This window comes from Numida meleagris, chromosome Z, assembly GCF_002078875.1.
Source record: "Numida meleagris isolate 19003 breed g44 Domestic line chromosome Z, NumMel1.0, whole genome shotgun sequence".
NCBI classification, from domain to species: Eukaryota; Metazoa; Chordata; class Aves; order Galliformes; family Numididae; genus Numida; species Numida meleagris.
The window spans coordinates 20,728,367-20,741,295 of record NC_034438.1 but is presented as its reverse complement, the minus strand read 5'-3'; the positions used below and the strand labels follow the sequence as shown (position 1 = coordinate 20,741,295).

General features: G+C 36.1%; 1 protein-coding gene across 7 annotated transcripts in view; it reads left to right on the top strand.

Moving 5' to 3' along the window:
• Positions 1-12,004, top strand: part of ADAMTS6 (ADAM metallopeptidase with thrombospondin type 1 motif 6) — a 175,254-nt gene extending 163,250 nt beyond the window's left edge. For 6 of the 7 annotated variants that reach the window (XM_021380767.1, XM_021380766.1, XM_021380771.1 and 3 more), the window contains 3 exons: positions 2,326-2,502; positions 3,255-3,411; positions 8,257-12,004. In XM_021380767.1, coding sequence (XP_021236442.1) covers positions 2,326-2,502; positions 3,255-3,411; positions 8,257-8,366 — 444 coding nt within the window. In that variant the 3' untranslated portion in view covers positions 8,367-12,004. The other variant, XM_021380769.1, reaches the window with a different exon arrangement.

Below are 12,929 nucleotides of genomic sequence, written 5' to 3'. Positions count from 1 at the left end.
AGCCAGTTGTACTCTGAGGTACACCAGGCCCAGCACTGCCAGTGGGCGAGGGGAGAGGCTGTCCCCTCTGCTATGTGCTGTGCAGCCTCAACTCCAGCACTGGGTGTGGTTTGGGCATCACAATATATGGAGAACATAAAGCTACTAGAGAGTGTCCATGGAGTGCTATGAAGGTTGTGAATATTCTAGAGGGGAAGATGTGTGATGGGCGGCTGAGGTCCCTGGGTTGGCTCAGCCCAGAGCAGAGGAGCTGAGGGGAGGCCTCATGGCACCTGCAGCTCCAGGGGCAGTGCTGAGCTTTGCTCTCTGTGACAGCGAAAGGGCCTGAGGGAACAGCATGAAGCTGTGCCTGGGGAGGGTTGGGGGATTAGGGACGGGTTTTTTGCCAGAGGGTGGTCAGGCCCTGGAACAGGCTGCCCAGGGCAGTGGGCACAGCCCCAAGCTGCTGGAGTTCAAGAAATGTTTCGACAATTCTGTCAGGCACAGGGTTTGAATTTTGGGTGGTCCTGTTTGGACACAGGAGTTGAGCTTGATGATCCTTGTGTGTCCCTTCCAGCTGAGGATATTCTGTGATTCTTGAGTAACATCAGTTTTGCCATTAAAAAAATCACACTTTGCAGTAGTTGAGCTTTGACTGAGTTTGTCTGCACTCTGTAAATTGCTTTTTTTTTTTTTTCCAGTTAATAAAACTGCAGAAAATAAGGATTTATTGGAAAGAGCTGTATCAGAGACAAGAACATTTTCTTTGCATTCATGTTACAGTTAGTCATGGCTTCCACAAGTCAGAAATTCTGCAACCCTGCTGTGGTGGGGTAGAATATTTTGCGTTTTTTTGTTTGTATGGTACTTTGTCTTTCATTTGCTTTGGAGACATATAGCTGTGTTTAATTTTACTGATGTGTGTGTGTGTGTGTGTGTGTGTGTGTGTGTGTGTGTGTGTGTGATTTTGTATTATTGTAGGCAACCTGTTTACTTACTTTACTTTCATTTCTGGTTATAGGGTGTAGTCTGTCTCACTTACTAGAATTTTTAGGGGGCTTCAAACAAAACAAGAAAATGGATGCACCTAAATTCAAGTGCTGATCTTCAAAGACTTGTTCATTTGCTACCATTTTCTTGAGATTATGAAACTCTATAGACACATTGGATTTTGACATTTATGTTACTGATTATCAGAAGTTCTACTTTTTGCCTGTCTTGACACGCAAGAGAAACTGCATGCCAACCTCTCCCCAAAGCCACACAGTGATTCACATGCTAGACACTTTTCTACATAGCCTCTCCAGAGGTCTCAATTTAGAAGGCATTCTTTGAGCATGTCTAATGAACTGAGTTCTACATGAGATAGAGCAGTAGCTACCAGTCTAAGTCTGCTGTGCTAGATGGTTGTTTGCATTTTTGTAGTATTTCAGGTTTTAGAATGTAACACTCAGAGTGCAGAACACTGCTTTGTGCAACTCTAACAAGTTTCAAGTCTGTCTTTCACAAAGTGTACTAATCACTAATCTGTAGACTGCCCTTGCAGTGGCAGGCAGATCGTTGCAGCCTTCTCTCTCCTGTTGATATTTCACAGAATTCTTAGTAACCAAGAAGAGGAAATTGAGTGCAAGTGATTTTTAAGCACTCCGCTCTAGTTAAGGTCGAAGTCCTTCTCATCTAGGAAAGGGCACTTTCTTCTAGTTCTTGCTTTAATGTTTTTACATTTTATGTGAAATATTTGTGGGAAAAAATAAATGCAGTATTCCATGGAATTTGGACCAGAACCAAGGAATCATGATTATGATGCAAAAGATCTGACATATTCGCTGTCATTCTGTTTTACTCTCTACTTAGTATCAATATTTAATTATTTCTGCTTTTCAGCCAGAGGTACAGATCTTACTTCTCTGCTTTCCGTTAGTTTTCTAGTAGAGGTGCATTTAGGATACACAAGATTTGTGTAAAAAAAAAGCGAAACGGAGTTTTACCCAAGCTTGTCTCATAACAATACATGTGGCAATCCTTTTTACCTTGCAACAAAGCTTTTCTTAAAACTAACCTAAAAGTTTTCATATATGAACCAAATAGTAATATAGTTGCATAAAGAAAAAAAAAGGAAATCTACTTTTATCAAGTTAAAACACGCGAAAGCCTTAGCTTAATACAGCAGTCATCAGCCAGCTTGTTTGTGTTTCTGAGCATTTTAAAACTACTGTCTTGGGAAAATTATAGTTCAGTTGTAAGAACATAAATATATTCTACTATTTTTCCGTAATAACATTTTTGATAAATGTACTGCCGTTTTACTGGAATTTTCATTATATGTTTATATCAATATTTTTTCAGTGCACACCAAAATGTGGCCCCGGATTTAAACACCGAATTGTTCTGTGCAAAAGCAGCGATCTTTTAAAAACTTTTCCAGCTGCTCAATGCCAAGAGGAGAGCAAACCTCCAGTCCGCATCCGCTGTAGTTTAGGTCGATGCCCTCCTCCTCGCTGGGTTACTGGAGACTGGGGACAGGTAAGATAGTCCATACAGATATTTATTGCCATTAATCTGTTACAGGTTATCCATCAGTCTAGCACCGTCTAAGGGTAAAGATGTTGCTGGAAATGAGTAAGTAGTTCCCATGAATGAAGTATAAGCTTTTCCTGTTTGTTTCAGATTGAAATATGGTGCCAGGTAATAGTTTGCTGAACTATAAAGATTATTGACAATAATTTAATTTCTACTGGATGAATTTCCTAATGTTTTTTTTTTATAAATAAGCTAGTCCTTTCTACAGTTTTATGAAAAGGGAATTTATGATACAGCAGTGTTTCAAGCTGTTGTATTTTTAAAACATATAGAATTTAGTTTGAGAAATTTGATGGAAATACAAAGCCATTTACAATATTCGTATATTGTACTGTACAGAAAGATATATAGCAGGCAAAAAGAATTTAGAGAGCTTTATGATCTTACATAAAATATGCTTAAGTATTGAGGGTCTAAGTTGTTACAGCTCAGGCTGAATTGTGCTGCCAGTTTTGCAGTGTTTCTGAGGATATACTGAGTTTCCTTCATCATGTTTTTGCATCTTAATTATTACTAATGGCATGCTATTAAATAATAAGTTCATATTTTCTAAGTTTTTTCTCAATAAAGAAAATAAATGAATAAAAGCCAGTAATGAAAATAATTTAGCCTAATTAAATGTGAAACCTTTATCTTGTTTTATATTTAAAAATTGGATCCAAGTTGTTTCACTTTCGTGTACATTTTATCTTTAGTGTTCTGCACAGTGTGGTCTTGGGCAACAGATGCGAACAGTACAGTGCCTCTCATATACCGGACAAGCATCCAGTGATTGTTCAGAAACACATAGACCTCCATCAATGCAGCAGTGTGAAAGTAAATGTGACAGTACTCCCATTTCCAACACAGAAGGTAAGTTTACTATCTCAATATAATTTAATCTGGGAAGAACGAAGTAAGTTGGTCAATACTACTGTATTCTTTTATTAATAAAACTCTTCTTATATCATTGACCAGCCTATGACTTACCACAAATACATTAATGATTGTCTATGAGAATGTTAACTTATAGTTCTGAAGTTTTAATTTTAAATAGAGGCTTATCATCCCATGCTGTCATTTGAAATACATCTTCGTAATAGGCTTGTACCTGATTACGTTAATTTCCATTTTTATGATGTGCTCTTAAGTAATCTTCAGGCAGTTATTTTCAGTCTAGGAAACTTTATGTCCTTTAAAACTCAAAGGCTATTATTTTTTTTCTAACCATACATAGTATTGCTTTTCCAAAGGGAGGAAAGTGCTTTTATGTGGGCATGATTAAGTCTCAGACTCTTCCTAATTTCAAGATTAAGAGTTCATATCATTATTTATTGTCATTGCATTAGTAATTTTTAAAAATTATCAGGAAAATACACTGATCTCCTATAGATGGATGCCATCAGGCAGTTTCTGTCTGACATATGGATTCTGGGTGTTCATGGACTTTAAAGTGGAGCTTTTCAGGGTAACTATAAAAAGCAAGGTTGTTGGCAGTATTGTTTTCCAGGGACCCACTTCTTCCATGGAAAAATTTTGGGATTCGTGGTATTCCAGATGGACTTCTGCTCCTTGACCTGCAGTCTAAGTTGGCCAGCTCCGTACTGACAGCCATATAGCCTCATTAGCACTGTACTTTACTTGAGCTAATAAAATCTATGAGGAATTAAGAGGAAGAAGATACAGTACAGTCTTTACCAGTAGATATGTTCTCAGCAGTCACATTGCCACTTGGCACCTTGTTTTTGTTTCACATAGATGGTATTTACTGGAAGCCACTGATTATTTCTAAGTGGTTAAGTGGCTCAAGTGGCTCAAGTAAATGCAGTCTCAGAGTTCACTTAAGAATCTGAAATATCTGTATCCTTTCAAAAGAACCGAGCTGCATGAACTACTAAGAGTGACTTATCCCAAAATACAGCAAAAAAAGTGTATTCAAGATATTTTTTTCAATATTTTTGCAATATTTTATTCAATATTATTCAATATTTTTGCACATATTTTAAGTATATACCCTCACTTATTAATGTTTTCGAGCTACTATTAAATATGGAATATAAGAAGCACAAACTGTATTTGCAAAATAGTATGCACGTATTGCACATTTTCTGCTTATACATTTGGTCTTAAAAATCCTTAGACAACAGAGAAGCTGACATCTCTTGTGTTAGTAAGGTCATACCCTTTAGGCAGCGAAGCATATCTTTTTTGGCGTACTAGAGATAATAGAAAGCTGCTAGGATTTCAAGAACTGACTAATTCTAAAGAGTACAATGGATCTCAGATCTTTTAAAAATAAAATCTGGTCTTTCAGAAACATAAGGAGTTTTCATGTATCTAGTGTATCTTTGTATTTCATTTTCATGTACCAGGTGTAGCAGTGTTTGTTATTGTTTTTTTTTTTTCCATTTAATATGATGTGTTGATCATGATCTAAGCAAGAAGTATTTGAGTGCTGGTATTTCCTTGCCAATGATGTTTGTGAAAAGGGCACTCTATGCCTTTATGTATGCTTCTGTTTCTCTTTAGGTACAATAGGTTGTGTACTTTGTGCCTGTATTTTGAGCTTCAGGGAAGGAAGGTTCTTCCCCTTGGGACTGCATGTACATAGCAGAGCATATATGTTTGCACATAGGGCCTTTGTCCACATGCTACCCACTAGCACTATCTTGTGCTTTGGGTCCCACTGTAGGAAAGAGTTACCTTCGGCCACTTAATCAATGGTTTGCAGTTGAGAGGATTACTTTTCCATTTAAAAACTTGTCATGGTTTCATAGTTGTTCTAACCCAAGGTAAAAATGTACATATTCTTCAGGAAGGTTGAGTTGCTCCACTGTATATTGATAATTTTGGTCCAGCTTGGAAGCACTTTCTTGGGGAAAGTGTAGGTTGTTTACATAAAATAATAGTAAAAATTTTAAGGGTATAGTATTAGTAAAATAAAACTAAGATATATCTTGTGACACTACAAAACATCTCCTTTAGCTCTTTTTTTCACTAAACTCTTTGTTGGACATTTAGAGTATTGTAGACAAGGTTTTGAAGCAAACATTGTAGCTTTACATTTGCTCTATAGGCAGCATGTAACACGATTTGAAATTTATTCACAATGATTTTATTTTCTAAGTCTGCTGAATCTAGACTCCAGAAGGCCTCTTGAAACTTTACCTGATAAACAATATAATCCAATCTTACGTTATTTCGGTTCCCTTGTATTTTGTGCAGTATGCCTTTACAACCTCTCTAGTTTAGAAGGCACAGTGACATCCTGTGATTTTATTACTTTCATGTGATACATGGTATTATAATGTTGTCTGATCTGACCACAACATTCAGGAAAGAAGACATTAATATATGTAGTTTATTGCAATTTACTGACAGTAGTTACTAGTAACAAAAAATATTCTGCTGACCCTCTTCCATTCAACCACAGTGAAAAATATGCTTCTTTGTGACCCACCATATCTATTTCAAAACTGATTTTTAAAACACAATCTGTGGGCACCATCCAGGATATTGTCTCACTTCTGTCCAAAAGGCAGTGGCTGAACAGTGTCCAGATTAGTCAAGAGGAAGAAAAGTGTAAAGAAATATGAAATAGGATCATTCCAAATCCTACTTTTAGCAAAAAATGCATTTAGCAGCTTTACCTGTATTTAACTAAAAGCAATATGTATGAGATTAAGATTTTGTGAGCTTTTACATCTCATCACGATCAAGCAGACCTTTTTATTCCTCACTTTGTTAATAATTCACTGTCTCTCCTATGTTCTCAGTCTTCATAAACATGGAGACTGAAATACTTCTGGAATATATTTGTCCTCTTTTGAGAAGAGGTTTCAAAATAAAACAGTGACTGGGTGCAGTTGCTGATAGAGAAGTATGTCTGTGCTTCAACCAGCTATGAGCAATGTTTTTTTCTCCTGACATCCAACTCTCAAATTGAGAATTAAAAATTAGAAAAGTTGTGCTTAACATATTGAATAGTAGGAGTAAAACAATTACAGTGAAAGTACTATATCTGTGTTAATAAAATGAAAACTTAAATCATTTCACGCCTCTACTTGTCTAGCTAGAAGCATGCATATTGCCATGATAAGAAATACCATGCAGTGCATTCCCTTAAGTTCAGACACACTAAGGCATTCCTAGGTTTAAAAAGTAAAAATTCTCATCTTAACCCTGTCTTTTGGGGATGTAAAATACGTATATAGAAGGAAAAAAAATAGGAATAACTGAAGGACTGTACATCCTTATTGGGTTTGTTACATTACTACTTCTTGTTTTTCCTACCTATTTGGTGTGTTTGTCTGTTGTCTCTTTCATACTTTGCTTGCAGACACCTGGGAATCAAGGACTTTTGTTCTGTTAGGCCTTGGAACAACAGAATCCTGGCCCCCAGTCTTCACTTCTAGGTACTAAATCAGTACAAAACATGATAATGGTTAAAATACTGCTAGGTCCTCTCCTTTTTATTCACGTCTTCAGAGCTGTTGTAATTTGAGAAATGTTGCTAAGGGAAACTAGTATCAAATGCAACCTTACAGAATCTTTTGAAATAAATTATTTTGTGAGAAGTTCATCTAATTTCATTCTTCCCACATCATTTTTGCAACATAAACTTGAGGGTTTTGCTCTTTCTCATTATACATCTCTTCCATCTTCCTACCTATGAAGCAAAGCTCTTTGCCAAAGTCTGCCGGGAAGACAGTGTGCACATGCTTTTAACTGGAGATTTAAATCCTTTATCAGACTTCTGCCACGTTTACTGCAGTGTAAAGCAAATCTCCAGTAGCAACATCTCAGCTGTATAACCTGAGTGTACCAAGTGTACCATAGAGCTCTCAGATTATGCCGCATCTCCAGCTAGAGTAAGAACTGAACATAGACCAAACCATTCTGTTCCCTGTTACCACCTTCTTTCTGCAGAAAGGAAATTGTGCCAAAGGAGAAGCATGGTATATTCCAGTAATGCTCATGTAATGTACACCAACAAGTCACTTTACATATAACTTGTGTAGGATGGAAATGCAGGAATCCTACCTCCATGTGGCAGACAGAATTCTTCTCTTTCTGGGAAAGTTAACTGCCAGTGTAGCTGCTGAGGCAGTAAGCCCAGCTTACAGGGAAAATGGAAGTATGACGAAAAGCTCTTCTATGTCTGTTATAGGCATTAAAGTGACTTTTTCTCTTGCATAAAAGAAAGTGTGGATGAATGGAACCAAACCTAGAGTATAATCCAAAATTCAGTGAAGTCACTGAACTCACACTGTTTGTGTCATTATTCATAACATTCTTTGTTTTCCCCATCCCTGTTCACTGCTATGCATATACTATTTCAAGGCTTCTTACGAATGCACAGGCATGGTACCAAATATTGCAAATCACATTAGAGTTTGGATAACCTCTGAAGGATGAATAAAGTAAGTCCTGAGAAAGAAGCTGTAAAAGTGTTGTAAGAAAAATGACTCATATTTCCTATCTGTCTAAAATGTTCATTTATCCCAATAAATGGTAATTCTTTCAAGACAAAGTGGGTACACTTCTAAATGCCTGGGAGATAAGCTCTGCAAACTTTTATGGCTTTATAAAATACATGTCTTTGTGCACTATGATGGATAAGTATAGCAGGGTGGATGGATAGAGCACGGATGTGTTAAATCTCAAATTTTCTTTATTTCTTATTTTTTTTTAATCTTTAATACCTTTAATTATTAGAGTGCAAAGATGTGAACAAAGTGGCATATTGCCCACTGGTGCTGAAGTTCAAGTTCTGCAGTCGTGCATACTTCAGACAGATGTGCTGCAAGACCTGCCAAGGACACTGACCCACAGAAAGCATGAGAATGTGCCTTGTTATTGTCATTGTGGAAGAGCGTCTATTGAAGAGAGCCACACAGCGGAATTAGATTGACGTCCTTGGAAATGCATTACCCTGTGGAAAACGTAACCACTGGTCAGCCCCAGCTGACAGGATTTCAATATTATTTTAACTTCTGTGAAGTGGGATTTATTCATCCAAAGTGCTGGACACAGTATAAGGAGGGCATGCCAAATTGGAAAGATCCACATAACACATATAGAATAGCTTACTGTGGAACATTTGTGTTCTTTTGACTAAATCCAATAGTCTGTTTACCTCCTTGGACCATTAAAATAATTTTTATTATGGACTTAGCAATGACACTGAATCCATTTGTATTTAAAACTGTTTAAAATGTAGCTGTTATGACTTGGTCTACTATGGAAGTAAAGAAGAATCAAAAAAATGTTAAGTCTTAGCTTAAAAATGAAAACTATTTTATCTCATGACACAGCACCACAATTTAAATTATAGAATGAGTTTGGAAATATTATTTAAGGAGCAGAAATTTTTTAAAAAATATGTATTTTTCCTTCATTCCACCTAATTCCTTTTGGAGTAATCCATATTTTCTGAACACTGCTGTGAGTCGCATATAAAGCTATACTCAGTAGAACAACCATGAGGGACTTTATTTTAAAAGGTGCAACAGTTATTGCAGTGGTGCATGAAGTACAAGTGTGCTATGAAATGAAATGAAATCTGTGTTGCAGTTTTATACCCATCTTACCATTGCACAAGCGAAACCGAGATGTCCACTAAAAGGGAACATATTTCATTTCCATGGGGAAGGCAGACTCCAATAGTGGTGAAGACTGTATTGCCAGCTCTTTCACTACTACTGTACAGCGTGCTTAGAATTTAGGACTTTGACTCCAGCACACTTTTGTTTACATCACTATCCACAAAGAAGAAACAACTTAGTGGGCATCCAGATCTCTTTTATACGTTACTTTAGATTCTCCAAGACCAAGAAATATCAGTGCAAAAGATAAGCCTACTGTGTAATAACAATGATCCTTTGCAAAGCTGAAAGTTAAATGGATTCCAGATGTTCCCTTCTTTGATACCATAATGGAAGGGTATGTTTATGAGGAAGAATACGTGAGTCTGCAGTTCAGGAGACCATATCATAGTAGACAAGGTTACAACCAAAGACTTGTGGGGATATATAGATTTTGTTCAAATGAGAAGTCAGGAATGTGCTTGAGCCGGGATACATGCCAGGCTATTAGGGGTAAGGCACACTGGAAAAGGGGTGGCTAGAAATGAGTCTGGCTACCTTGACCTGAATGGCCAAGTACACATTTCAAGCTGGATCATATTTAAAAATTGAGGCAGCTTTCAGTATGAGACTGGAAGAAGATCCTGTCTCTGGATTATTAGCTAGATTCCATATGATTCTAACTATTCCAACTGTTCTGCTGCCATACTCCACTTACGTCATATAAACATAATTTTAATGCTAACCAATTACCTTGCATTTTTAAATGTGAAACCAAGCTACTTAGGCAATTCATATTCAAGAATATACGATTAAAAAAGCATAATGTCATACTCTTCTTCCCCTTCACTTCTCAGTTAGACTCAACAAGGAGATAAGAAAAGTGGGTACTTGTTTATATTAATATATTGTACTTGAACACTTGCAATTTGCAGCAGGTACTTGATGAATGTGCTTTTTGTGTCCAACTATGCCTCCTTTGTTGTAGTGCAATTAAAATTATGTGAACAATAATGTGTTACAAATTCTAACTCAAATAGCACTTTTTAAAAAAAGTACACTTTTCAGTGAAAAATAGTTTCAAAATATGAGAGTGAAGTGTATCAGTGTATTTTACCAATAACAAGTCAAATGTGTTGCACAATATTTACTAATGTGAATTAACATGGGAAACTAGATATTATTAAGATGACTCGTACTATGAAATCCCCCTAATATACTGACAATCTCTCAGTGGGGTTTTGCATAATCCACATATTCATGAGCATCAAATTTTTGTCATCTGCTACCTCTTGCCAGTATTTTCATTTTGTTATGCCTGTGACCAATGAAACTCATTTTCAGTCGGCTTGCCTTTATTCATGTATGCTTATCTGCTGCTCTCATCACTATGTAAACAACTCCTGTTAAAACTGACACCAGTAAACAGCCTTTGGGAGTTGCACATATGGATCAGGGGCAGTTTGTAGTCCTTCTCAGTTAAGTGAATCAACTTTCTATGTTCTTTTGACAAAACACCTTGGTGCTAGCATGCCCTGGTTAAGTCAAAAATACAGTAAAAGAGAAAGGCATTGCTATGGCATTCTCTAAGCAAGAGGCCTCTCTGTATCAGGGTCCGGTTTTCTCCAGGGCATGATTGTGTTTATCAGATGTGTCTTTTCAGATAACAAGAAAAGGGTTTTTTATATGCTTTTTTTACCTCACCTAGGACATGAAAATGGGAAGGCGTGTTTCCAAAGACACATTTTGCTCTCTTACTGGTGCTAGAACACTAGGGAGTCCCATGTTTACTCAATGTAACAGCACTGAGGCTGGAATTTAAAGAACTCCCTGGAGCAACATTGAATTGTATTGTTAAAGGGAACAAAACAGAATGTATGTGGATTTACAAACTAAGCAACACTTCAGACTAATTCAAAGAAAAATAATTGGTTTCCACAGCACAGTTCATTGCTGCTGCTACGCTGTAGCCAACTACATAATCTAAGCTAAATAGTGTTATATTCCTAAATAGTGACAATAGGACTATTTGTGTAGGCTATAAATATGACAAGCCTAGAATCAAATAGTAGAATATTAAATGCAGAAATCAGTCTGGTGCCAGTACTTCCACTGAGCAATGCTATCAGCTGAAGAAGATCAAAACAAAGAAAAATCTACAGATAAACCCCTTAAGGTGTGTACACCCCAAAATAGGCCATTTTGTTAGGAACTTTGTAATGGAGTGAATGTTACATAGATATCCTTAATAATACAGACTGAAATTACCTTTGTATTATTGTGATTAGTTGCTTATTATTTTATACTCAGTATTAATGTGGTACACTGTTACTTTATTATTATTTTTTTTTGCTTTTTGTAAATTATATTCTAATTTATTGTCATGTTTCTTAACACTTGTTGTACATGCAATCTTCTGCTTTTAATGAAAACAAAAATATTGTAACACTTGATGCAGTGAAATTCCACACGAGGCACAGTTTTGTTTTTAACATAGACAATTTAGTAAAATAAAACTGCAGCTTTTAAGAATGATACCCATGGTACAGTTGTCTGACTTGCAGTTGCTACTGCTCTGTATGCTTAATGTTTGCTTCATCAGATGCATCAAAATATATATATGAGATATTTTCTTTCAAGTAACATCTATGCGTTATGTCAGAATTCTGTCATTCAGCAGTTTGTCATACATAAGCAAAAGAGTAAGGAAAAAGAAACGTCAAGAATATGATTGTGTACATTATTAAATAATGTTTTAGCCTAAGCAATAAATGTAGATCAAGAATGAGATTAATGGCAGCAAAATATCCTGTACTTCTTGGAATTATTTCATTACCAGTCAGTCAACAATAACAATAAAGTGTCCTTCTTGCATTGAGCTTTTAAGGTTTTATCTGAAGTTTATCGAATACCATAAATAGAAGAAACAAAGTCATTTCAGAAGAGTTGGTGCTTAGGTCGTTGCTGAGAGATGCTTCTTTTTCTTACGTGATGCAGTTAGAATATCCTGTATTGAAATCTGTGATAAAGTCCTGTAGAAGCATAAATATTTTGACAAGGCATTTGATAATCTTAGTTTTTTGGGTTTTTTTATTCTGTTTACTAATGAGGATTCAAAACACAACTGCACATTTTGAAGGTACCAATATTTCTATCTACTATCAAGTATTATTATTGCCTTTCAGTTCATAAATAAATAATTTGGCGTAGTAACACTTTCCTCTGTGATTCCAAAACTTGGTTGACACCTCCCATGTCCATTCACACTACAGATTATTACCTGATAGTCTTCCCTCTGTTGTTCAGTTTTCAGTATTCTTTCCTCCTGGAGCAATTGTGTTTTGGATTACAAGAAGAAGCTTCATACACTGAAACATACGCTCTTGTGTTTCCCTCTCTTTTCCTCCTTCTGCTACTATATACCTAACATCACCTAAGCTAACTGCATAGTTCCTAGCACACAAAACTCCCTTCAGTCTTCTTAAATGCACTCTTCTACATCCAGAACTTCCTTTTAGAGCCAATCCTGGTATTACAATTCTCCGTTACACTCATTTTATTTTATTTTATTTTATTTTATTTTATTTTATTTTATTTTATTTTATTTTATTTTATTTTATTTTATTTCTTGTAGAGGCTATCTTTCATTGGATACTGTTTTTACCTGAGATTCTGCTTATCCTTCCTCTCATTTCCCTTCTATCTCCCACAACTGTTCCTTCGTTAATAAAATCCCTAATTGTATTTGATCTCTTAGAAAGACTTCTTAAATACCCTCTCTTGAATGCTGAACAGGCCTTGATT